The sequence below is a fragment of the Pipistrellus kuhlii genome, unplaced genomic scaffold (assembly GCF_014108245.1).
Source record: "Pipistrellus kuhlii isolate mPipKuh1 unplaced genomic scaffold, mPipKuh1.p scaffold_m20_p_3, whole genome shotgun sequence".
NCBI lineage: Eukaryota > Metazoa > Chordata > Mammalia > Chiroptera > Vespertilionidae > Pipistrellus > Pipistrellus kuhlii.
In genome coordinates, this window is record NW_023425529.1 from 113,999,906 (window position 1) to 114,027,359 (window position 27,454).

General features: G+C 40.2%; 1 protein-coding gene across 5 annotated transcripts; it reads right to left on the reverse strand.

Annotated features, from left to right (window-relative positions):
- Positions 1-503: 503 nt before the first annotated feature.
- On the reverse strand, positions 504-27,387 carry WBP4 (WW domain binding protein 4). Of its 5 annotated transcripts, none has more exons than XM_036459049.2 (11): positions 27,225-27,387; positions 26,189-26,261; positions 22,336-22,398; positions 22,123-22,246; positions 15,767-15,949; positions 11,852-11,898; positions 11,317-11,392; positions 8,935-9,128; positions 5,734-5,752; positions 5,532-5,673; positions 504-858 (listed from the first exon to the last, which is right to left on the reverse strand). In XM_036459049.2, coding segments are annotated over exons 1-11 (1,134 nt in total). In that variant the 5' UTR covers positions 27,227-27,387; the 3' UTR covers positions 504-647. The 5 variants fall into 5 exon arrangements, with proteins under 5 accessions (XP_036314942.1, XP_036314941.1, XP_036314944.1 ...); XM_036459048.2 differs by having other exon boundaries at positions 5,725-5,752; XM_036459052.2 differs by lacking the exon at positions 504-858 and adding an exon at positions 4,834-4,852 and having other exon boundaries at positions 5,725-5,752.
- Between the last annotated feature and the right edge of the window lie 67 nt (positions 27,388-27,454).

The following is a 27,454-nucleotide window of genomic DNA, read 5'->3' on the forward strand; positions in this document are numbered from 1 at the left end:
AGGGATATGCCTTATTTTTATATCCCCAGGTCCCAGTATAAAACCTAGCTCAGAGTAAAATGCTCAGGCAATGGTTGTTGCCTTGAACTGAACTAGGCAAACACACATTTGTACCTGTGCTCCAATTTGCACTCTGAGCTGTAGTCCTTTTCTTGATCCTTGACCTTAAGTTGAATAACATTAGGCAATATGCATATACTTTCTACATCAGCCTTTTGACAGGATTCTCATAACTGAATCTATCAATAGACTGTGAATCTTCTCCTATGGCATCTGATTCTTATTTCTTGGATAACAGTTAATATCAGTGTATGAAACTAATGCATTTTCAGTGCAGGATATATTCAAATGAGTAAAAACGGAATAAAGGCCTTTCTTTTCCAGGTTTTAAGTAACAGATACATAGCATCTTATATTATACAATTAGCATTTTTAGACACTGAACATAATACACTGTAATACAATGCAAGGTGGTAGGCTCCCATTTTAGGAACAAAAATAAATTTCACATAAAAAATGATTTATTTTAAATTCACATAAAATACATTTAGAATAAATCTAAATTTTTAGCATTAAAGTATTTAGAAATAAGACAGAAAAGCTTTTAAGATGTGTAGTCTGCATCCTGTTCCAAAAGCTTTTTACAATTATTGATCGTCACCTCGTTGTCTTAAATTTCTAGATTTTCCATTTTCCATTTTTCTCTTTTTGAATACTGGGGCCACTCCATCTGCCACAACTCCAAGAGAAGTGACTGTTTTTTCTTTAAAAACTACTTTGGGTTCCCCACCAACAGCAGCTTTTGTAGTTGATATATATTCATTTTCAGTGGTTGGAAGTTCCAAATCTACCTCCTCACTGGAATAGAAAATAAAAATAAAACTGTTACTTGACAAAGAGTAAGACAAACTTTCACATAACTGGTGGGTCCACCAAAGCCCCAAGATCATCTTTCTAATAGTGGGAAATTAGACATTTCAGAGTAGGAAACTATTTTACAATAAATTATTTAAGATACTAAACAATTATTTAGGTGGATACACCAGTAAAAATTATTTTATTCCTGTTGCACAAAACGTGTCGTTTAAGGAAATGATTGTGCTTATGTTACAGTTTATAGGTGAATAAGTGAGATGTATTTATGAAAAATGATTTTGCCATGGACTGACAAGACCTATGGGGGCTCACACAGCACAAGATGAAAACCATGGAATCTCAGTGTCCTAGTGTAGTAAAGACTCCACGCAGCTGTTTGCCTAGCACCCTTTTACTAAGGAACTAGCCTAGCTTTTCAACCATCCACATGGTTAGTATAAATATTCAGCTGACTAGTCCACAGAACAATATCTGTTTATCATGAGCATAATAAACCCATTATTCCATTCCCTGAGCTTTTTGAACATGGACCAAAATGATCATTATGTTTAACTTTTTAGTGGCTAGATATATAGAAACTGTTGTGAACTACATATCCTACCTATTTAGAGAAAGGAGTTCTACAGAGATTAGGATGGGAGATGGAGAATTCTGCCAATGTTTTAGGCCTGGTCAGTAATTCCTGAGGCCCAGCTCAATTCCTGCCCCTCCCACAGCTTACAAATAATGTTTGAAAACTTCCCAAAAGTGGGGAGAGATTTGTACATCAAGTTGAAGCTAATATAGGTCACCTCATATCTGTAATAAAAAAAAATCTTCAAAACACATTTTAATGAAACTTTAAAATCAAAGACAAAGAATTTTAAAAGCAAGTGAAGAAAATTTTACTCATACAAGAGAATTTCATAAGGCTATCAGAGAATATCTCAGCAAGCAATGTAAACCAGAAGAGAATATATTTCACGTATTGAAAGGAATACAATGCTAACCAATATTACTTAGCCATTAAGGTGTCTTTCAGAAATGAAGGCGATAAAAACTTACCCTAACAAAAAAACCTGAGGTTATTCTGCTTTACAAGAAATGCTAAAAGGAGTTTTAAGCTGAAATGAAAGGCTGGTAATTCCTAACATAAAAACAGACCCCCAGCCGAAACCGGTTTGGCTCAATGGATAGAGCGTCGGCTTGGGGACTGAAAGGTCCCCGGGTTCGATTCCGGTCAAGGGCATGTACCTTGGTTGCGGGCATATCCCCAGTAGGGGGTGTGCAAGAGGCAGCTGATTGATGACTCTCTCTCATCGATGTTTCTAACTCTCTATCTCTCTCCCTTCCTCTCTGTACAAAATCAATAAAATATATTAAAAAAAAAAAAAAAACAGACCCCCAAAATGGCATATAGTCAGAATAAACAAAGACTCTATTAGGGTTGTGTGCTAATTACTTAACTCTAATATAAAGATTAAAAGACAAATATATTAAAAACAGTACTAGCTAAAACAATTTGTTAATAGGACACAATATATAAATATTTAAGTTTTGACATCAAAGACATAAAACAGGTGTAAGTAAAAATATACTTTTGTGATTGAAGTTGTTATCAGACAGTGTAAAATAGACTGTTTTATATATATAAGAAGTTTTATATAACCATCATGGTAATCACAAAACAAAAACCTAAAACAGATTCACAAGGTATAAAGAAGGGAATCAAAGCATACCACTGTGCATAATCACATCAATTTAGTAAGAGAGAAAAAAGGAAAAAGGGAACTTCAACATAGACAAAAAGCAATTGATAAGATGGCACTGGTAAATCCAGATATTATTCTAAATTTAAATGGATTGAAGTCTCTAATCAAGACCACCAGAATGACTGGTCACTATGATGTGCACTAACCACCAGGGGGCAGATGCTCAATGGGGAGCTGTCCCCTGGAGGTCAGGCCGCTCCCCAGGGGGAGCACAGCTCAGCCAGAAGCCGGGCTCACGGCTGTTGAGTTCAGCAGTGGCGCTAAGAGCCTCTCCCACCTCTGCGGCAGCGCTAGGAGCCTGCTGCAAAGGAGCAGCGAGCCGAGCGGTAAGGAGTGAGCAGGTGGGCAATAAGGAGCAAGGGGTCCTGGACTGAGACAGGGTGCAGGCCAGGCTGAGGGACCCCACCCTCCAGTGCATGGATTTTGTGCACTGGGCCTCTATTGATTACTATCGTGTTGCATTCATTTCCCTTATATGCTTTATGCACAAGCACACCATTTCTCTCCATTAATACCAACAGTGAATATTTTAGTAGCTGATTGCCATGTCAGTAGTCTTATACTGACTTGTTTGGTGTGCACAACAGGAAATACTTCACTTTCAGAGAATAAGAAAAATAGGTTTATTTGCATTATGCTTATTAATCTGTGCAGCTATTCAATGTCTGGTAATATTCAAGAAAAAATATTAATTTTTATTAAAATGTTCTATTATTTTATGTTAACGATTACTCATTTATTTCAGCCCTTTGTATTCAGTATGTCTCCATTGAAATATACCTATGTTTCTACGAAAATTGAAACTTTTGTTTTGTGGCCCACATAAAGTTAAACCTTATTTGGCTTGTGTTAACCTTTGAGTTTGACATGCTTAATGTACACTCTCCTGTTGTAGTTGAGCACTGATTGCTGTTGGCACATCAACAGGAGGGATTTATCCCTAGGCCTATTAGCTATAAGGACTGGCTGTGACCGCCGTGGAGGATCAGCTGTGCATGGGCCCACCCCATGGAGGAGGACTTACTTCATCGGGCTCTGGAGCCTAGAGTATACCCCTTGAATTTGTTTCTTGTGGAGGCAGTGGGGTGGTGCTTCAACATAGTCTGATGCTGTGCACCAGGTATGCTGGCTCAGGTGCACCTGCAAGATGCAGGCCAAGGTCAGCTGCTGCCTGTGTTGTGCCCCAAGGCCATCAGCATGACTTACAAAGTGATCCTTAGATAGCTGCTACTCGTGCTGGGCTTGGAGGTACTGAAGTGAGGCCAATCTGTTAACCAAGGCTGGCTGCTGCTAGTGCTAGGCCTGTGGCAACTTTGCATAAGGTAAGTAAGAGAGAAAAAAGCAGATGCCAGATGCTGCTTGCTTGAGAAATTTTAATAATGTCTGAAGTTATGAGCCAAGACAGGTCATACATATGGAAAAGCCATTGCAAACAGCTTGGGTCTCAGGGATCAGATGACAGCCAAGTTGATGGAGACTCAGATATGGTGCCCACCTACTGGATCTATGGAGGGAGGGCTCAGAAAATGAGCATCCTCCTATTGCCACCCTCTGCCAGCACTTCTGTATGGGAGAAAGTTACCACCCTCCAGCTCTTGCCCTGACTGCAGACAATTCAGTTCCTCCCCTTATATCCCTGGTGCCTTTTAAGCAGCTGCCCTAGTGCTGGAAATGTGAGTGAACTGAGGAAGTCTGTGCACTGGCTCTTTAAGGGAAATGCCTGGGACTCCAGCAGCCCTCCAGCTCATTGAACCACAATCCCCACTGGTTTTTACAGCCATAAGTTATAATTTCTCTTTGTTACTGGAAACCAATTTCTCAAACAAGCAGTATCTGGTGGGCAGTCTGGTATGGAACTGGGACCCCTCATTCCTCAGGGGGACCCCCCCATAGCTGAAGTATCTCTCCCAATTTTTATCAGTGGGACCAGCCTTTCTGAGTCTCCACTCCTCCTACCAGTCTCAATGTGGCTTTATCATGTCCTTAGCTGTAGGACTTCTATTCAGCTAGGTTTCAGGAAGTTCTGAATGATGGTTGTTCTGTAGTTTAGTTGTAATTTTGATGTGGTTGTGGGAAGATTTGAGTATCACATTTACCTATGCCACTATGTTGACTGAATTCCATCCTTGTAACATTTTAATAGTAGTTCTTGTGTGTTACCCCTAGAGAATCAATTCTAATTAGAATAGGAATATAAAGTTGTCCAAAACTTGTATTACTTTTATCTTGTGAAAAAATATGACCTTTTCATTAAAATACAATTTTAACAATAATTTCAAGTATCACCAGATCAGTCATCTTTCATTACCATTTCAAAACATTAATGTTTTAGAGAATAACTGATACTTTTTTCCCACCTGAAGATTTTTTTTTTTTAATCAGTAAAGAAACACTAATCAGTGAAGCTGAAAGTGAGATCTTCCTTTCATTGTGTAAATGCTTCTAAGATAATAACTGACTTGATCACATAAGCTAATAATATAAATCAGGTAACATCTCACCATGATCTTGTTCAATTAAAAATTTTGTCATAAGCCATTTTGAAGACAGCACAGAACTTTTTTCTTGCTTTTAGATGTATTTATGCAGCATTTGTTGAACATGCAGATATTTGTTTCTCTGATAGAATAATAATCATGAGTGTGAGAATGCTCATGTGTGTATAATTGAGTTAGTTAATGTGTGAATGTGTGCTCAACAGAAATGTCATATTTTGGAAGAAATGAAAATAATAACTATCCTACTTTTTAAAATAACCCCTGACTTATATTAAAAACAAACAAACACTCTAGAAATAAAATAAATGAGCTACACTTTTAATGAGCACTTTATCCTTCAAAGTAGTTACTATTATTTACTGAAGTACTCAATATAAAATACTGGGATTACATTTCAGGTACTTACTGAGACTCAACTTCTTGTTTAATTTCTTTCCATTCTCCATATGGATTTGATTTTTTATGAGCTTTGGATTTTTCATTTGAACCTGATGAATTCTGCTCTTGGATATTTGTTTCTTTCTGTTTTTCAGGTTCATTTCCTTTATCTTTCTGTTTTTCAGGTACATTTCCTTTATCTTTCTGTTTTTCAGGTTCTTTTCTTTTATCACTGTTTTTACTTTTTACCTGAAATGTCAAAGTCAAGAAATAAGGTACTATCAGGACAGAAACAAAATTTCTTTAATGGAATCTTATTATTGATTTCTAAATAATAATACATTAACTCTTTTAATAGTTTAAATTTGCACATAATACAACAAATGTACATAAACAAACTTTATTGGTCTATAAGGTTTTTTTTTTTAATCACATCTAAAATATTATCACACCATAGCCAAGGCTGCTTTTTAAAATAGGACATGATCATATTAATGTTCTATAATTAAAAACATACACTGGCTTAAAAAAATATATTTATTGATTGATTTCAGAGAGGAACGGAGAGGAGAGAGGTACATCGATGTTGATAGAAAATCATTGATCGGCTGCCTCCTGCACACCCCCCACTGGGGATCAAGCCTGCAACCCAAGCATGTACCCTTAGCCAGAATCGAATCTGGGACCCTTTGGTCTGCAGGCCAATGCTCTATCCACTGAGCCAAACCAGTCAGGGCAACATTGGTTTTTTTTTTATCCTCTTTTGTGTGTGTTGTATCTCCTTGCTTATATATCCAACACTGACCTCCCTTTATACTGTGCTCCTTTTGATTTTACTGCCATGTCATTGGACCCTTCTACATCCACTATTGAAAGAATTCCCTTAACCTATTAGCCTTAACTTTACATGGACTACATTGCCAGAACTGTAGTGTCCTCTACAACTGGAAGCTATGTGAAAGCAGAAGACACACCCTGGAGGGATAAGCAGCCCCCATGGCAGTCCCTAGATGGGGCTGGTGGTTTTATGGCACCCCTTCATCTGGGATAACAAAGTCCTGTGACCCAGCTTAGCAAGTAGACTATGGACTAGATTTCTTTGCAACTGCACAACTATGGGTGGCAGTCCTGGGATACTGTTTTGTTTGTAATTCTTTGAATGGATATTAATTAGCTCATTCCCTTATTCTATTGGTATCATAGAACTAGAAGTCAGCACCTGCTTTCTCTTAGCAATCTTAACTGCTTCTAGGCCATGACTTTTAGAAATAAAGTATTTTTATTTTACTAAAAATAAAATATTTTTACTTTGATTCTCATGCAATAAATGTCACCTCTTCTGAGATTCACAATACTTCCATCTATAGTGTTCTCTTCTGTTTCTCCTTATATGATCTAGTGACCTTTGACCACTACTCTATATTCACTGATGACTGTGACAACTCTGACACCATGTTCTCTATTCAAACTTTTATCATCCTAGAGCTTAAAAATTCCTTAGCCTCAGCTTTTCGAGTTTCAAAACCAATGATTTTGATCTTTACTATACAGGCATACCTCAGAGATACTGCACGTTCTGTTCCAGACCACCGCAACAAAGTGAGTCTTGTAAATATTTTTGCTGATGGAGTTTTTTGGTTTTTTTTTAAAATATATTTTATTGATATTTTACAGAGAGGAAGGGAGAGAGATAGAGAGATAGAAACATCGATGAGAGAGAAACATCGACAAGCTGCCTCTTGCACACCCCCCACTGGGGATGTGCCCGCAACCAATGTACATGCCCTTCACCGGAATCGAACCTGGGACCTTTCAGTCCACAGACCGACGCTCTACCACTGAGCCAAACTGGTTTCGGCTGATGGAGGCTCTTGCCTTCAATTTGTAAAACACGAAAACATCTGTGAAGTGCAATAAAGCAAAGTGCAATAAAATAAGGTATGCCTGTATTTAGCAACCTAATGGTATATATGATAGGTTTATAAATAGTTTGTCCTTGTTAAACTAAATTTTATAATATTTTGTTTGCTTGAAATTTTCTGTCCCAAGTTGAATGCTGGGTTACCTAAACTTGACTATAAACACTGAGATGGCTACTGCTATAAGATCTTTGCTGTTGCTCCTCTACAAATTAGATACATCTCTTGCCCTAAGTTCTACCAAGATTTATGGGGTAGGTAGAGAAATTTCAGGCAATGACAGAATTCTAGCTGTGGCCTCAAAGTACCCTTTCCAGCATCATCAATATTTCTTTGCCTCTCAGGCCAGCAATCTCAACCATGGATCAATGCAATGTATCTTGTTTACTTTGGAATCTGGGCTTCTGAGTGATTCTGGGAAGGTCATAAAAGCAAGAGGACTAATAATATTGTGTAAATCTTTTTATTTTCCTATCATGGCTGGGCACTCAGCCTGTCAATCCTGGTTCATTTCCTCTCCCATCCCAGCTCAGTGATTTATTTCAATTCATAAATGTTGTCAAGTTCTTCACAGTTCCTCACTCTCAACAAGCAATCTTGGTTTCTTTATGAATGAGTAAACTGAGACTAAGTGGCATGACTCTTTCAATTTCCTCCTTGATACCAACTCATCCATAGTTATACCTTCTTTTAGAAAATGAAAACCTTATCGTCTTATAAAATGAGATTATTCCTTGTTCAAGACCAACCTATTTACCTATTCTTGTTGGTATTCCCTTTCTACCTCCTTTGAGGTCCCTCTCCACAAAAATATCACTACCACAATCTCTCATGATTAACATGTAGCCAAAATCCTATCAACTAATTTCTACTTTCATTTCATATTCAAACTATATATACTACATAATGAACCACTTTTCATAACTACATAATGAACCACTGTAATCAGAGTTCTGCCATCCAAAACTCTTATGAAATTGCTAGAAGGTTATCCAGGACTTCATTATTGCAAAATTCAATGGACATTTTCTTTTTTCTAGGCCTAATTAATCCTGGATGCTCTTTATTCCTTTGGCTTCTGAGATAAATTCTTCTGCTTCTCTGCACACCTTCCTAATCACTCTTTTCTCATTCTACCTATGGGCTCCTCTTTCTCTGTCTGCCACTTAAATGTTTAGTGTTCTCCAAGGTTATTTTCCTAGATTACTGTACCCATTCTGAGATTTAAATTACTACCAGTATGTTAATGATACTCAGCACTTGTAGCCTAGACATTCTGATTTGCATGTTCAGACAGCTCTCTCTCAATATTACAGAGGCAGTTCAAGTTTAGAAGGTCTAAAAATAAATTTATTGTTTTGCTACAAAACAGATAACAATAAATGGTATAGCTACTTATCCAGTTACCAAAATACAGGTCTTGTTTTATGTCTCTTTTATCAGAAAATTTAAGAAAGCCTAAGGAGTCTTATAAATTGATAAACTTTTGTAAAGAGTAAATCCAGAACCTACCTTAAACTTTATTTTTAGCTTCGGTGTTTCTGTAGAGAGCTCAACTTTTTGTGCTTCCTGTTCCCCATCAGAATCACTATGTGAATTTGATGATTTGGATTTTTCCAGGGTGCCAAGTGACTTTTCATTGGCTTTACTAAACAGCAGATCGCCAGAATGTGGAATAAAATCATCAGGTTTTTCCCATCTGGATTCTAGCCAACACATTAAAGTAGTCATATTATTTGTTTACCAATTCAATTCAGAAGTAATTCCCAATATAATGCTTCCCATCACTTATATTGTTAAATGACAACTCTGCATCTATTTTATACCATCACCGGTCAAGAAAATAATAAATAAGAATTCTGTTAGCTCTTACTCTTGTATCTTTTAGAAATTTATTTTAAACGACCTTGATTCACTAGATGTATCAACTACAGCTCTGATAGAAAGAGGAACTAGACTATATATATATATATATATTTTTTTTTTTTTTTAATATATTTTATTGATTTTACACAGAGAGGAATTGGGAGGGACAGAGTTAGAAACATCGATGAGAGAGAAACATCGACCAGCTGCCTCCTGCACCCCTCCCCCGCACACTGGGGATGTGCCCGCAACCAAGGTACATGCCCTTGACCGGAACCGAACCTGGGACCTTTCAGTCTGCAGGCGGATGCTCTATCCACACAGGTCCCGGCTAGACAATATTTTTTAAGGATTACCAGAACTTAACGGACACTGATTTCAGGAAATGTAGGTAATAACGAGCACACATCAGATTTCCTGGAACTTACTTACCACAAAGATTTCCTAGGATATTTACAAAGAGAAATCATATTGTAAAAATCTAAATGAAAATAATTTGTTATTTTTCTAGTAGGAAAAAAAAAACACCTCGATTGAACTCTACTGCCACCTAGTGGTCTATTGGGCTTTTAGTAAAATGATAGCATTTCTAATTATCTTGCAGTTAGTCTATATTTTTAGTTTAATAAAATGGAGAGGGATCCTAACATTTATTGTCCAATTGGGAAAGCTTTAAGAATGGAAAGGCTCTATTAATAATCACACTGGTCTAGACATAAACCATTTTCTTTTGAAGACAAATCAATACGTACAACCCTTTTTTTAATATAGGATACTTTCAAGCACAAATAAAAACATTACTGCCTGGCTGGTGTGGCTAAGTGGTTGATTCTTAATCTATGAACCAGGAGGTCACAATTGATTCCCAGTCAGGGCATATGCCCAGATTGAGGGCTCCATTTCCAGTGTGGGGCATGCAGGAGGCAGCTGGTCAATGATTCTTTCTCATCACTGATGTTTCTCTCTTTCTCCTTTCCCTTTCTCTCTGAAATCAATAAAAAATTTTTTTTTTTTAATTATTCTTTTTGATCTCTATTTCACATAAATAAGAAAAGAATCTCCAGGAAATAAATAATAAACTTTCTGGGAATACTGTTCTGGGAATTTTATAGGCACCTGATTCTCATGACCCCACAGAATAAGTGGCTGTCTCTATTTTACTTAAGAGGACCTATAGGCTCAATGACTTGCCCTCAATCATATACCTGGTAAAGAGAGAAGTCATGTGTTAAATTCAGCTCTTAGTCTAGAGCAACATTATATATTCCTTAATCTCTATTAAGATTCAGTATCTCAACTTAACTGAGATAGAACCATTGCTATCATTGGGCAGGCTACGTATCCACTTAAAGGTTAGAAGATCTTTTTCTCCTATAAGATTTAATGTTATAAAGAAGGCTTTGGTTAATAGGAATTAAAACAAAACAAAAACTTGTCAAAGTTGCACTGATATTATAGCTATTTTGATCTTAACTGCAGAGAAATCAAGAATCATTACTTGAAAGGCAGTTTTATGAAATTAAATTTTTAATATGAAAAATGTAATAGTTAACATTAGGCATATTTTGTAAATATTTATATAACTGGAGCATTATTAAACTGATAAAAGTGAAAATTTGATAACCTCAGCCTCTGTAAAAACACCATCAGTTTTGTTTTTTGAAAAAGGAAAAGGCAAGTTGACTAGGTAATCTTTAAGGTACTTTCCAAGGTAATGATTATATTCTAAAATAATCAAAATAAAAATTAGTAATGGTAGAGGAAGTAAAAATGATTAAATTTTTAGTTTATGAATGCAGTATCAATGAGAATTATATAGCATAGTGCAGTATATTATATGTAGAAATCCTTTTTTCCATGAGAATTAATGTGTTTTTCTAAATTACAAAAAGTAATATACACTTGTTATAAAAATATGCTTATCACTATAGGTACTAAAATTCTCTAGTTTAGATGATTCATCAGCAAGCTAAGCAGCAGTTTCAGATATAATTTCAGATACTTAGAATGATCAAAGGTAATACTTACCTCCTGTTTCTGTGTTATAATAGTAGGTATAACCATCTTCACTTAAACCTTCTACCCAAACAGCCTTCCCTGCTGTCTAATGAGAGGGGGAAAAACAGCATAGATGGAAAACAATGTAGTTATATATTAGATAACTAAGGCAGAATTAGCCACCCTTTCCTTTTCTCTTGAAATCTAGGGGTTAGGGATGGTGGTACAGATTATGGCCAGGAAGCTTGGTTTATGTTAATCAGAAGCCAATTTTCAGGAAGAGAATGTCTCACCTCTGAAAGCTAGGAACTATTTTTCACAGATGGACAGGGGACATGTGAATGGCAACTAATAATATTTACCCTGTATGGAGTTTTTGAATAGACATCACTTTTAACCTCTACCCAACCTACTAACAAAAGGATTATAGAAGAAAAGGAACAAAGAGCTTGGGTGAGGAGGGGCTTATGTAAAAGTAAATTTGCTTAATAAAACTCTACCAAAACTCCAGAAGCCAATCATTTTAAAGAATAAATCAAAGACACTATTAATGTACTTCAGTTACCTTTTTTAAGTTTCCTTGAAATCCTTCAGGTTTCTCCCACTGAGTTGCTTAAAACAAAATACAATGCATTTATAAAATCCTTTTGCTTTAAAAAAAGTTTCCAAAAAATTCACTTACACAAAAATTTACAAGCTATTCAATGTGTACAAAATAATAAGGTCTAGAGATAAAAACATAATTGAAAAATAAAAAGAACCAACATGCATCCAGTAGCATTGTGCAGAACAATACATGTAAATGTTACATAACCAAGGAAGGACAAAATCATTACAAGTTACTGGTACTTCCACAGGAATTATTAGAGCTGGGTAGGCCTTCTCTTAAAGACTATAAAATTCAGGCTTGAAAAAATCTGGAAGGAATGACATAGCCTTTTGACATCTTGGGAAGGGAGAGTGAGATATAGGACAAATGATTCAAAGAGGAACAAGATGAAGTATGCAGGAATTAAAAAAAAGTATTGCTGAGAAAGAGTACATAAAGAAGGATGTTGAAAAAAGGAAGCAAGCAGTAGGCACTAGAAGGGAGAAAAGACAAAATAGTTTCCATATAAATTTGAAAAATGTATAATCCTTAGCATATAATAACTTATGATTCACTGCTAAACTATAACAAGCACTTGACTACGGCTCAGTGCAAACTGAGTATTATTTCTATGTAGTTTGAAACTGATCATGATTCTAAAGATCATAATAATGATACTACTACTTATAGCCCAAGGATTTCTTCATGATTAATTCTCTGATCTCATTTCCTGCCTTCCATTCATAACTTTTTCCCCTGGCTTTCTTCTATCCATTCCTTTAATATACGTACTACCCACCATGTTACTTTTTGTTCTTTTTTTTTTTCCTTGTGATCTCACATACTCCTAAAAGTTAACATATTATCTATAGTCCTGGACTCAATTTATCTTCCTAACTCCCAATTCTAATCATCAGGCTCAATCATCAAGCAGAGTTGGGAGTTAGGAAAATTGCCACATGAATATTCTATAGGTATCTCAACCGCAACAAACCCAAATTTGAATTAATTACCATCTCACTTAAACTTGTGTTTCCATATTTCATATCTCAGTAAAGGGAACCATCATCATCTCAGTCCTCCATGATATGGCCCAAATATATTTTTCCAGGCTCTTCTACCATGTCATCTTCAAAGAACCTTATGCTTTACCTCTACCAGATAACTATTCCACAAACGTTCAAGCCTTCTTTATTTTAAAAATCCTTACCCAAAAACATTTTTTGACTTTTTGGAGGAGGGAGAGAAAGAAACATCAATTGATTGCCTCCTGTACATTCCTGAGTGGGGATCAAACTGGAAACCTAGGTATGTGCCCTGAATGGAAGTTGAACCTGCAACCATTTTTTGGTGCAAGGGACAATGCTCCAATCAACTGAGCCACCCAGTCAGGGCTCAACCTTTTATAAAGTCACTAGAAGCCCGATGCACGAAATTTGTGGAAGAGTAGGTCTTCGCAGCTGCAGCTGCCTCGGCCCTCGCAGCCCAGCTTCCCTTGGTAGGTCAACTTCCTGTTCGGTCGATTTCCATATTACACTTTCATTATTAAAGACTAGAGGCCCAATGCACAAAACCTGTGCACTAGGGATGGGGGGGGGGGGGGTCCCCTCAGCCTGGCCTGTGTCCTCTCACAGTCTGGGACACTTCAGGGGATGTCTGCCTGCCTGCTTGCTGCTCCCTACCGAAAGTGGGCCTAAGCTAGCAGATGGACATCCCTCTCTCAGCCCAGGACTCCTTGCTCCTTACCGCCCACATGCTTGCTGCTCCCTACTGTTTGGCTTGCTGCTCCTTAGTGCTGCTGCGGAGGCTCCTGCTACTGCTGCTGCACTTGCCAGCCATGAGCCCAGCTTCTGGCTCCTGCATTGAGTGTCTGCCCCCTGGTGGTCAGTTCATAGCGACCAGTCATTCCACTGTTTGGTTGATTTACATATTAAGATTTTATTAAATAGGATAAGATATTGAATGTGAACTGCAAATGAAAATTAAAATTTAAAAAAGAACCAAATAAAATTTTAGATCTGAAAAATTTTAAATATATGTGTATACTATATATGTATGTGTGTATAAATTCTCACCTGAGGATGTTTTTAAAATTGATTTTTAGAGAGAGAAACATCCATGTGACAGAGAAATACCAGTAGGCTGCCTCTGCACCTGTTGACCCACTGGGATCTAACCTAAACTAAGTATGTGCCCTAACCTAGAATCCAACAGGAAATCCTTTGGTATACAGGTTGAGACACAAGCAATTGAGCCACTTGGCCAGGGCAGATCAGAAAATTTTTTTAAGTATACCTCCAGGCCCTGATCAGTGTGGATCAATAGATAAGAGTGTCCTCCCACGCACCAAAGGATCATGGGTTCAATTTCAGGTGAGGGCACATACACAGGTTGTGGGTTCCATTCCTGTTGGATTGCTTGGGCAACTGATCGATGTTTCTCTTTCCCTCTCCCTTCCTCTCTCTCTAGAATCAATGTGGGGGGGAAAAATGCTTAAAAGAGGACTTAAAAAGAAAAAAAATACTAATTTGGTTCAGTGGATAGTGCTTCTGCAGGTGGACTGAAAAAGACCGGGTTGGATTCAAATTAAGGGCACGCATGTGGGTTGAAGGCTCAATCTGGAGTGCTGGTCAGGGATTCAGCAAGAGGCAACCAATTGATTTCTCTCACATTAGTTTCTTTCTCCCTCCCTTCCACTCTCTAAAATAAAAAACTAAATGGAAAAAAATGTCCTCAGGTGAGGATTAAGTAAAACAAACAAACAAACAAACAAACAAATACCCATCCCCAGTGTGACTGAAATAGTATGGAAGTATTTGTTGAATGAACAGGAAGGGATAAGACTTTGCGTTCTAACTATTTTAGAAACTCTGCAAACCAGAGGGTTTAATTTTAATTTTTATTATTTTAGAGAGAGGAAGGGAGCGAGAGAAACACCAGTGTGTTGTTCCATTTATTATACACTCTTTGGTTGCTCTTGTCTGTGCCCTGACCAGGGATCCAACCTGCAACCTTGCAGTATCAGGAGGAGGCTCTAATCCACTACACTGCGGGCTGCCTGTCAGAGCCCCTCAACAAAACTCCTTTGGCGTGCCCTAGCCCCTGCTGTGGGCTGGAGCTCCTCTGCCACAGCAAAGGTTTGGGTTCCATTCTGTCTGGGCACCTACTTAGGTTTCAGGTTTGATCCCCAGTTGGGGCTGACTGCTGCTCAGGAAGTGACTGAGGGCTGTTGAGGTCTGTGTGCTCCAGTCATTCGGCAGGGAGCTGGGGTTCCATTGCCGACATGGCCAACTCTGATCCCCGCTACCTTCGCTTTTCCATTGAGGACGACTTAAACTATGGCAGCTGCATGGCGCCTGCTAGCATACACAACCGCATGGGTAGGTCCAACTTTCCACGGTTGGCCTGGCACAGCTGCTGTGCAGTCGCCCCGGGAGGCGGACCTCCCAGGGAGAGTGCCCTCTGCACTCGACGCCCAGGGAGAGCGGGGTCCCGGAGGGAAAGCACTTCACTCCGCCTCCCCTCGGGGCTCCCGGGCTGGAATATTTTATTTAAAAAAAACCCTGCAATTTATGAAGTGGATCTGAAATAACTTTATTTCACAAAAAATGCTTTATTTACATGTAGTTCATTGTTCTAGAAGGTTCTATTGAAAAAATATAAAGCTTTAGTTTATTTGTAAGGAACCCAATATTAATGCTTTAACTAACTAAAACAGTCACTATGAGAAGGGTACCTTTTTAAAGGGCACATACTTATATCTTATTATTTAATAGCAAAAAATGTAAAGTTACAGTATTTCACTGTTTAAATATTCCAACATTAACTAGATGTCTAAAGACAAAATAAACTGTCAGTTATACTCTGCAGCTCTATGCATACATGACTTACCTCCTGTGATAAGATCATAGTAGTAATGGTAACCCTCAGAGGTTATGCCTTCTATCCATCTGCCCTTTGAAGGGTCTTTTTTCTTTTTCTTCTTTTCTTTCTGCTGATTTGATGCAGAGATGGGTGGGACAGAGATGGGTGAGACAGTGCTGGTTTTAGGTGATATGCTTGGTTCTGAAATTTCTAGACGAAAGATTAGAGAAGGGTGAAGTAGACAATACAACAACCCTTGCCCATTCCCCCCCCGCCCGATAAAACATAATATCCTATATAATAAAAGGGTAATATGCAAATAGACTCTATGGCAGAATCAACCAATCAAATCATAATTCTATCTACTAAAAGAGTAATATGCAGATTGACCATCACTCCAATACATAATATGGCTGCTGCCCCCATGTGGTCAAAGATCCTGCCCCCATGTGGACACAAGATGGCCACCACAAGATGGCCAGCAGGGGAGGGCAGCTGGGAGGCATGAAATTTATGCATGGGGGGAGGTGGGGGGGGGAGAGGAGGGGTCCCAGGCCTGAAAGGGAGAGCAGTTGGGGGGGGACCAGGTCGGCAGGGGAGGGCAGTTGGGCCAAACAGGCTGGCAGTCGGACATACCTCTCACAATACTGAACTGCTTGCTCCTAATCACTTACCTGCCTGCCTGCCTGGTTGTGCTTAACTGCCCCGCCCCCCCCTCCTCCCACGTCTGCTGGCTCAACTGCCCCTCACTGCCTCTGCGTGCTGGCCTGATCACCCCAACTGTCCCTCTGCTGGCCTGATTGCACCTAACTGCCCCTCGCTGTCAGCCAGGTCACCTCCAACTGCCCCCCTCTCCCCCCCACCAGCCTGGTCACCCCATGCAGCCTGCTGTTCGGCCATTTGGTTGTCTCTCACTAACCCCCAGCTGGCAAAGTCACCCCACACAGCCTGCTTATTCAGTTGTTTGGTCATCCCTCACTAACCCCCCTGCCAGCCTGGTCTTAGGCAACCATCTTGTGAGGGCATGAAGGTCAATTTGCATATTACCTATTTATTATATAGGATCAAACACTTGTTACAAGTGTCATTGCAATAAGCAATTTATACCACTATATTACTTTACTGCTTAATTTTAGTAAAAATTGAAGGTTGTATAGCTAATCCTATCTAATAAAAGTAATATGCAAATTGACCATCACTCCAACACACGGGTTGGCTGGCCCCATGTGGACACAAGATGGCCGTAACAAGATGGCAGCAGGGGAGGGCAGTTGGGAGGAACCAGGTCTGCAAGGGAGGGCAATTGGGGGCGATTAAGCCTACAGGGGAGGGCAGTTAGGGGTGACCAGACAGGCAGAGGAGGGAAGTTGGGGGTGACTAGGCTTATAGGAAAAGGCAGTTGGGGGGGACCTAGGCCTGAAGGGGAGAGCAGTTAGGGGGGATCAGGCCTGAAGGGAAGGGCAGTTAGGGGTAACCAGGCCTATAGGGGAGGGTAGTTAGGGGCAAACAGGCTAGCAGGGAAGCAGTTAGACATCAATCAGGCTGGCAGGATAGTGGTTAGGGGGTGATCAGGTTGGCAGGCAGAAGCGGTTAGGGGCAATCAGACATCCTTTGAGAGATCCCAAATTGGAGAGGGTGTAGGCTGGGCTGAGGGGACTCCTCCCCCTGTGCACAAATTTCATGCACTGGGCCTCTTGTAAGAGGTAATTCTGGTTGACTTGAAACCTGTGCTCCTAATCACTCTGTATATCCTTAGTTATTCAAAAGAAAAAATGTACTTGACATATTGCAAGAAAAAAATAAAACAATCTCCACAAATAGACCATAACATAAAATGTATAACTTTATTTTTAAAGTTCTTTATAATGAATTGTTGTACTTTTAATGAAATATATACCTCATTCAGGAAAATGCTACAAAATTTTGAATTTTCCCATGGCATATATTTGATGAGATGACTATTACTCTTTAATTCTGCAGGAATGCCAACATCCTTTTCCCCCTTATAAATGTACCAGAGGCCCAATGCACAAAATTTGTGCACAGGGGCGAGGGGGGTATGCCTTCTCCTAATTGGCCTAGTCACCTCCTGCAGAGGGAGGCCAGACCCTCAGCCTAGCCTGCACCCTCTCCAATCCGGGACCCTTCGGGGGGATGTCCTATTGACAGCTTAGGCCTGCTCCACGAGGGGTGCGGGCTTAAGCCTCAGTCTGGCCTCCCTCTGCAGGAGGTGACCAGGCCAATTAGGAGAAAGCATGCCCCTATCACCCCAGCCACTGCTGCTGCCTCGGGCCTCCCTCTGTGGGAGGTGACTGGGCGAGCAGGGGAAGGTGCCACTCCAATCACCCCGCTGCTGCTGCCACTGCTGGCCTCCGTGGCAGCCTGCCCTCAGCCTTCACAGCAGCTACGGCCATGGCCTGCCTCAGGACAACGGCCTGACCTGGGCCCTCACAGTTGCTGCCATGGCTGCCTGCCCTAGGCCCTTGCTGCCACTGTGGCTTTGCCAGGAAAGACATCTGGAAGACGTCTGCTCTAATTAGCATATTACATTTTTATTAGTATAGATAGCTTTATCTTTGAAAAATAATGCTTTCCCCATTTTAACTAGCAATATCCAGGATGACATTTTAAAAGTCTAATTACAACTGTTTTTATTCAATAAGGGCAAGGTTAATTAACTGCTATTCTGCTTAAAAACTTAACTGAAAGCAGTTTTTATTAAAGAATACCATTCCATGCTGAATACCACACAATTATATAAGATCAACAACTGTGACTTGCAATATGCCTGGTTTAAGGACAATGATCTGTCATGAAAAAAAAGTTCACAAAAACCTCCCCACTTAAAGCCTAAATTTAATGCTTTAAAAAAAATTTTTTTTAAATTGATTTTAGAGAGGAAGGGAGAGGGAGACAGAAACATCAATGATAGAGAATCATTGATCAGCTGCTTCCTACGTGCTCCCTACTAGGGACTGAGCCCCCAACCTAGGCATCTATGCTGACCAGAATCAAACTGTGATCTCCTGGTTCATAGGTCAATGTTCAACCCCTGAGCCACATTGGCTGGGCTACATAAGTGCTTTTTATCTGGAACTGAGTATCTTCAAACCCTCAAATTATTTACTTTCTTGTTGGCAAAAGTATGTTGAAAGGAAACCCTTATACACTCTTGATGTGACTGTAAATTGGTCTAATCACTATGGAAAACAATATGAAAGTTCTTTAAAACAATTAAAATAGATTTATCATAGATTCCAGTAATTCCACTTCTGGGTATACACCCAAAGGAAATAAAAACAGGATCTCAAAGCGATATATGCACTCCTGTTACTAAAGGCCTGATGCACAAAATTCGTGCATAGGGGCTGTGTGTGTGTGTGTGTCCCCTCAGCCCAGCCTGCACCCTCTCCAATCTGGGACCCTTTGAGGGATGTCTGACTGCTGGTATAGGCCTAATCTGGGTGAGATCAGACCTAAACGGGCAGTTGGACAACCCTCTCACAATCCAGGACCGCTGGCTCCCAACTGCTCATCTGCCTGCCTGCCTGATTGCCCCTAACTGCTTCTGCTTGCCAGCCTGATCATCCCTCATCAAACCCTGCCAGCCTGATTGACGCCTAACCACTCCCTTCCAGCCCAACTGCCCCTAAATGCCATCCCCTGTTGGTCTGGTCACCCATAAATGCCCGCCCCTGCTGGCATGGTTACCCCCAACTGCCCTCCCCTGCAGAGCTGGTACCTCCAACTGCCCTCCCTTGCAGGCTCAGTTACCCCCAACTGCCCTCCCCTGCAGGCCCAGTCCCACCAAACTGCCCTCCCTTTCAGGCCTGGTCACCCCAACTGCTCTCCCTTTCAGATCTGGTCCCTCCTAACTGCCCTCTCCACTGACCATTTTGTGTCCACATGGGGGCCGCCTACTTGTGTGCTAGAGTGATAGTCAATTTGTATATTACCTCTTTATTTAGATAGGAAGATTATTCACAATAACCAAGATGTGGACACCGGTTTGGCTCAGTGGATAGAGTATCGGTCTGTGGACTGAAAGGCCCCAGGTTCGATTCCAGTCAAGGGCATGTACCTTAGTTGCTGGCACATCCCCAGTAGGGGGTGTGCAGGAGGCAGCTGATAGATGTTTCTCTCTCATGAATGTTCCTAACTCTCTATCCCTCTCCCTTCCTCTCTGTAAAAATATCAATAAAATATATTTTAAAACAAAAAGAAAAAAAACCATGTAGTGTGTGTGTGTGTGTATATATATATATATATATACACACACACACACACAAAGGAATATTATTCGACCACAGAAAAGGAGGATATCCTGCAATTTCTGACTGCATGAATGGACCCTCAGCACCCTGTGTTAAGTGAGATAAGTCAGAAAGAGAAAGACAGGTTCTGTATAGCTCCTATGTGGAACCTAAAAAAAGTCAAATTTAGTCCTCATTGTTGCAGCTCTCTGGTTTATTTATTCTCATTAGAATAAATAAACAATTGTCAAATTTATAAAAAACAGAGAGTAAAATGGTGGTTACCAGGAAATGGGGGGGTGGGAGAGTAAGACTGCTGCTACTTAAGGATACAAACTTGCAGTGAGCAGTAAATAATCCACAGAGCTCTAATGCAGTGGTTGCCAACCTTTCCAGCCTCACGGACCACTGGTTGGTGACGGTTGCAATGCATACAGCAGTGATTTTTCAAACGGTGTGCCCAAAGAATTTATAAAACATGTAAAACCTGACCTCTTTGCCTTTAGAATGTCAAATAAAAAATGACAACAGCCAACACAATAACTGTCTAGTGTAAATGAATCAAAATTATACCTATGGTTTTTCTCAGATTGGCAAAAATAATAGAATATGTTTTTGGTGTGCTGCAGTATTTTAGTTTATAGTGCCATAAGATAAAAACAGTTGAAAATTGCCAAAATAGAGTAATGAATATAGATAAAAATATTGTACTACAATTATGTAATGTGATATTACTTTTATTATATATAATCCTATATAAAAGGCTAATATGCAAATTGTCCCCTCGACCTGGAGATTGACCAGGGGGCTGGACTGGCTGGCCAGCGCACTGCGACCCCTCCCCCTATTAGGGGCAGGACCAGCCTGCCAAATGCCTGCGCCCCCTCCCTATCAGGTGCAGGGCCAGCTGGCAAATCTCTTGCAGCCCCTTGTTGGCCCCGCCCCCGATTGCCCCTCTATTTGGGGGCAGGGCTGGTGGCCAACCTCCCGTGGCCCCGCCCCCCTCTCTGATTGGCCCATAACCCCAATTGTGAGTGAGGCCAGCCGGACCCCATGGTGCATGAATTCATGCACCGGGCCTCTAGTAGGATTATAACATACTAGAGGCCTAGTGCACAAAATCTGAGTATGGGTAGGGTCTCTAGGACTGGCCAGTGATCAGGGCTGATTAGGGCCTTCCTCCCCTGGCTGCCAACTGGGGCTTCCTTTGTTCAGCACTGCCCCTCCTTCCCTGCTGCCAGCCAGGGCCTTCCTTCATTCAGTACTGCCCCTGGGTGGTCAGCACACATCATAGCAAGTGGTTGAATTCCCGGTCGGTCAAACTCCCGAGAGGACAATTTTCATATTAGCCTGGTATTATATAGGATTAGAATCACAGTAACACAGTGTACACCTTAAATTTATACAATGTTTATACCAAATATATTCAATGAAAAATTAAAAAGAAGTATCTACCTTCTAGCAATAATTGGTTAATTTGTCCATAAAAAGCTAATTCACTATAATTCAACCATATAAATATGATTCAGTTTTTACTATAGGAATAAAGTGAGCTGCAGTTATAATGCAACTTGCAGCCTGGTGCATGAAATTCGTGCACATTAAAATGGAAGAGTTCCAGACCTGGCTGGCCCCACCCCCATTGGGCAAGACCCAAGACCCAGACTTGGCATCGTCAGGTCCCCGCCCACCTGCATGCACCTCCCTGTATATGCAGACCCGCCCACCCGTGCCTGCTGATTGGTCATTACGGCGTGAGGGCATCATGACCCTTAGCATATTAGCTCTTTATTATATAGGATACTTATTTTTTAATGAATAGATCCTTTTAGCCAAATAATTAGAATACCTAGAAAACTCAAATGTCTCTGAAATGAATCACTGACCTAGGATAGCTAGGACTAGGTAACCACCCAGGTAGTATGGTTGTTGTGAATGAAGGTGTTAAATCTGAAGCTTTAAAAGCAAAACAAAAGTGCATGAGCAAACTTCCACAATCTAAACAGGGCTATGATGTATATGAAAAACTCTAATAGTATACCCTGAGTGTACAACCTCTTTATGGATAATAAAAGCTAACTGATGTTACTTTTAAAACATGTTTTGTTTTTTTTTTTGTTTTTTTTTTACCTGATTCTAAGCCAAGCCTTTTCAAATCCTCTTGGTATGCTTTCAGGGCAGCTTCCTCCATTGCAGCAAACTCCTTTGATGCCTTTTCTTCTTCTTTTGCCTTATCCAGGCTTTTCTGTTTAATCTTTGTAAGACACATTTAAAAGGGAAAGCTAAATAAAAGACTGATATTTACATAGAAAAACTGGCAAAAAAAGAAACAAAGTAAATTACCTCACTGATCCTCTTTGCAACATTTTCCTTATGATTCTTCCCTCTTTCATGAAATTCAACACTCTTGAAAAAGAAAAAGAAAAAAGAAAATACAAAGGAATACCACATAAACATCATAATGTTCATATTCAAGTAACAGTAAATTTGAAAATGAAATATAACAAAATTAAAACTAAAATGACTGGCAGAAAAGATACAAAACAACTTGAATGCAAATTGGCCCTTCTACCAAATGATACTATAGAATTGAACTACATTATTTATTATTAAGCCGGACTAGGTCTCCTTTGGTGCTTAAAATATAATTGATTACCATATTAATGAAGGAAAATACAAGGAACATTTGATGACTAATCTAGTGACTATGATTGTAATGAGGACCCAAAACAAGACATGAAGCCAAAACAGTAGGAAAAAAATCTTAACTTCAAGAAACATCTCTTAATGTAGTGTCAAAACCAGTAAGTCTCTAGAATTTACACTGCTCTACTTGCCACATTAGATAAGAGACAATAACCAATGATCCTTAGAACTATATTTCTCCATATTGGGAGAAAAGCAGACATTAAAAATTTTATCTTAATTATAAACAAATACTCTTATATAATGTGGTAGTGGTACAAAATGTGAAACTCCTATGCAGAACAATTTGGAATAATCTATCAAAATTAAACTGCTCCATTAGAGTTTCCTAAAAATTAATGTGGAGAGAGCTTCAGGATATACTGTTCAATTAAAAAGTAAAACAAAACGCCCTGGCTGGTTTGGCTTAGTGGATAGAGCATTGGCCTGTGGATAGATTCCAGTCAAGGGCACATGCCTGGGTTGTGGGCTCGATCACCAGTAGGAAGCGTACAGGAGGCAGCCAATTGGTGATTTTTATCATGATGTTTCTCTCTTCCTTTCTCTCTGAAGTCAATAGAAATCTATTTAAAAAAAAAACCCCAAAACAACAAAACTATGGTACAATATAGTATGCAACCTTTTATGTACGCTAGAATAAGAATTTATATACATATAGAAACAATAGAAGCTAGACAAGAAAATGAAAAGTGGTAATCTATGAGGAATGATGGTAACTTGGATGAATAACAGAGGTGGATGATTGAATGTTATCACACATTTAAAACAGCCAGAAATACTCCCTATGGTTGTACACATACGAATTATCTGCTAAAACTTTGCAAAATAAATTTTGTAAATCAAATCTTACACAAGGCATTACCTGATCTATTCTAAAGTACTGTGAATTCCTCTTTAAAAATGTGACTTTTAGGGCAAATGTTCATCCTTTATTTTTCACATATTAATTTTTCTAAAATTTATTATACACCACAAAGACTGTTACAGGTCCATTAAAAATAAATTAATTTTGCTTCTAAGTAAAGGTTACAGTTGTATTAACAATTCAAGGAGATGCAGAAAGACTATTCTAGAGAGATTGTTTACTCTACATAACTCATGGGATTCATTGAACTGTTTCACCTCCAAGGAAGATACTATCAGTGATTTGTGTAGGATGCCCTAAGTCAAACAAGATAGTTAAGAACTTTAGCAACTATTCAAAAAGACCAAAAATAAAAAAAAGAAAGAAAAACCCAAACTCCTTATAGACACATTGATGTTTCTGACTTTTGCAGACAATAGTAAATAAATGTCTACTAAACAAGTAAAACGTTGTTACAGACAGGGCTATTATTCTTTTGTGCATCCAACTCTACCAAGTAAAAAGAAAGGATATGAGTATGCAATATATTTTTAAAATACCCAAGCCTATAGGTACTATGTACAGCAAGCATGTCAACCTCTCGGCTCACAACAAATATTTTTGCGGCCCAGCCAATATAACAGTATGTAAGAAACATTTTAATAAAAATTTCATAACAATTTTTACAACATCCTGTTATAATAACGAACTACAATGTTCACTAATGACTGATAACTATAATTGTGTTGCATTCATTTCCCTTACACACCTTATGCCAGGCTCATCATTTCTCTCCACTAACACTAGCAGCGAATATTTTAGCAGCCGATTGCCACCTCATTATAGGCAGTCCTCGGGTTACCTCACACTTGACTTACGTCATTTCATGGTTACATCGTCATCTCCCATTTATTTATATAAAAAAAAAGTTCCGTCATTTCGATGTACATATGTGCTTTATGTTTTTTATTATTTGTTTACCACAAGGTCAAGAATTATCTTTAAAAAAATTTTTTTTTACTGTTTCACTTCATTACTGCTGTGTATGTGCTCCATGTGAGTGACATACGTGCTTATCTAGGTGGGTTCCGACTTCCGGCGAAAATCATGTTACGTGGAACCCGAGGACCTACTGTATGACTTGTTTGGTGTGCGCAACAGGAAATACTTCACTTTCAGAGAACAAGAAAAAATAGGTTTGTTTGAATTACGCTTATTAATTTGTGCAGTTATTTAGTGTCTGGCAAGTTAATGTTCAAGAAAAAAATATTATTTTTTATTAAAATTTTCCATTATTTCATGTTAATGATTACTCATTTATTTCAGTCCTTTGTATTCAGCATCTCTATAAAAATAAACCTACGTTTCTATGAAAATTGAAGCTTTTGTTTTTTTGTGGCCCACATAAACTTAAACCTTAGTTGGCCTGTATTAGCTTTTGAGTTTGACATGCTTAATGTACACAATCCTATGACATGCATGAGAGGAGTTAAAAAAAAAAAAAGACAATGCTGCTGCTTCTGTTTCACGTCTTAAAGGCTGAAACTACACTAAGAGACACAGTAATATAATTTACTTAAGAGTTGCCATTTTCAGCCGAAACCGGTTTGGCTCAGTGGTAGAGCGTCTGTCTGTGGACTGAAAGGTCCTGGGTTCGATTCCGGTCAAGGGCATGTACTTTGGTTGCAGGCAAATCCCCAGTAGGGGGTGTGCAGGAGGCAGCTGGTCAATGTTTCTCTCCCATTGACGTTTCTAGCTCTCTATCTCTCTCCCTTCCTCTCTGTAAAATATCAATAAAATATGTTAAAAAAAAAAAGAGTTGCCATTTTCATATTCCACGACAGAGGTAATGATGTTTTTTCAAATTTAAGCATTTATAGACATAAAGCTATGCATCAAGTATATTTTATTATCTCTAGAGCAAAAAACTTACAAGAAAAACTACAACGTTTCTTCTTACACATTAAGGGCTTTCCACTTTTCTTTGTATGTGACAGTGTTAAAAACAATACCATCATAACTGGATGTTTCATAGGCACAGATGAGATTACCTACACTCAATGTTCATTTCCTAAATTTGACTGCAGGGCCATAGTGAATTAATTGGGCTTAATACATATATATACAAATTTAGGCCGATGAAAAGGAAGAAGGCACACAAGGAACGAAAAGATAACAGAAGCCCTAGCCAGTTTGCTCTGTGGACTGGGAGGCAATGGATGTTTGTCTCTCCCCCTCCCTTTCACTCTCTAAAAATCAAAGGAAAAATATCCTTGGATGAGGATTATCAACAAAAAAAGATAATAGAAAAATTTGAAACATCTAGGCAGTGTTTCCCAAAGTGTGGTATGTGTACCCCCAGGCGTACAGGAAGAGTTTGGTAGGGGTACGCGTTGCACTGGAGTTTGGTGGGGATATGCACTGCACCGTGCCTAGCTGCGCCTAATTCTACGTTCTCATGAGTACGAGGGTACTCGCGTTACGAAAATTAAAATTATAGAAGGGGTACACATAAGTCAAAAGTTTGGGAAACACTGATCTAGAGCAATACATATGAAAATGTTTTGTAAACTCCCAAGTTTAGATAAAAAAAGGGAACACTTTGCAGAAATACATTATTAGAATCTATCAGTGGAACTGCCGTACAGGCCTGTTGTCCGCTATCCAGCACTTGCAGTAATCGCAGAATTTCTTTGGTTGTGACTTCCAGTAGTCGGCCCTGAAAAAGAGAAAAATAAGTCTAAGCTTACTTATAAGTTAAAAAGGTAAAACTCTGCATGCTTTACATCGTAGAATTTGACATGTAAGCCTCTGCTACTGAATCTTGTCTTGCTGTATACACACAGCACCGTTTTTATCATTTGTCTAAAAGTGTTGCCACTCACGTAGAAAAGTCTGCAACGGTTTTAAAACTCCCTCAGATAAAACAGCTTAAAAGAAAAAAAAGAAAAAAAAAAAAAAGCCGTCCCTCCCATTTGTTCATGTCATCAGTGTGAAGAAATAAGTAACATCTTAGGGAAGATTTGTCTTTCCCTTTCTGGCATTTTGAGAGGTTGCTGTAACGGAGGTCTGAATAAGCTCATACATAAAGCTTGCTTTACGTCAAGTTACTTGCACCAGAAGAACAAACAAAAGCACAGGACTCCTCTGGAAGGCTGTGGTTCCTCCGGGACCATCAGTGGGTGCAATCTGTTCTTGAGCCTCCGGGCAGGAGGGAGCTGGCAAACCAAGGGACCTCTCAGCCGGCGGACGGGGGGAACCATTCCCCAAACCCGGGCCGCCGCTCTAAAGGCGGAGGATCAGCGGCGGCCGCAGTCCCGCCCTCGTTTCACAGCCTCCCGGCTCAGGCCAAAGACACCCCAAGGCTGCGGCGACCCCGCCGGCGGGCGGCGGGAGCCCTCCGCCGTCTGACTTCCACCGGCCGCCGCCGACCTCCCTCCCCCGCGAGAGCCCGCCCTGCGCGCCCCCGGGCGCTCCCCGGGGCAGGGCTCCCACCGCGCGGAGAACCGGTCCGGCCGGTCCGCGGCGAGTGAGGAGCGCGCCCATCCCGCCTCCAACCGAAGGGCGGGGGCGCGCACAGGGGCCCAGGCGGCGGCGGCGGCGGCGGAGAGCCGGGCGGGAGGGAGGCAGGGCCGCCCCGGGGAACAACGCGTCCTTGTTTAGAGCCCGAGACCCAACTCACATGACTGGACCAGCCGCTCCGCGCGTGTCGCCCGCGGGCCCGGCTCAAGCTCGCGCTCCCCTCCCGGGGCGAGAAGCAGCCCAGCCGGCGAGAGGCCCACCCGAGCCTCGGAGCCGCGACGCCGCCCTCCCGCCCCCCCGGACCAGGGTTCCACGGTTCCTGACTACGGGTGCCCGGAGGACGCAATCCGCGCGCAGAATCTCCTCCTCGTCCCCGCCCCCCGTCCCCCG

Excerpts from the sequence above, each read along its gene's own strand:
- WBP4 (XM_036459048.2), bottom strand. Across the intron at positions 11,899-15,766 it reads CTATGATCTTATCACAGGAG|CAACTCAGTGGGAGAAACCT; the intron begins GTAAGTCATGTA and ends TTTTGTTTTAAG. Across the intron at positions 5,674-5,724 it reads TAAAAACAGTGATAAAAGAA|ATAAAGGAAATGAACCTGAA; the intron begins AAGAACCTGAAA and ends AAAAACAGAAAG.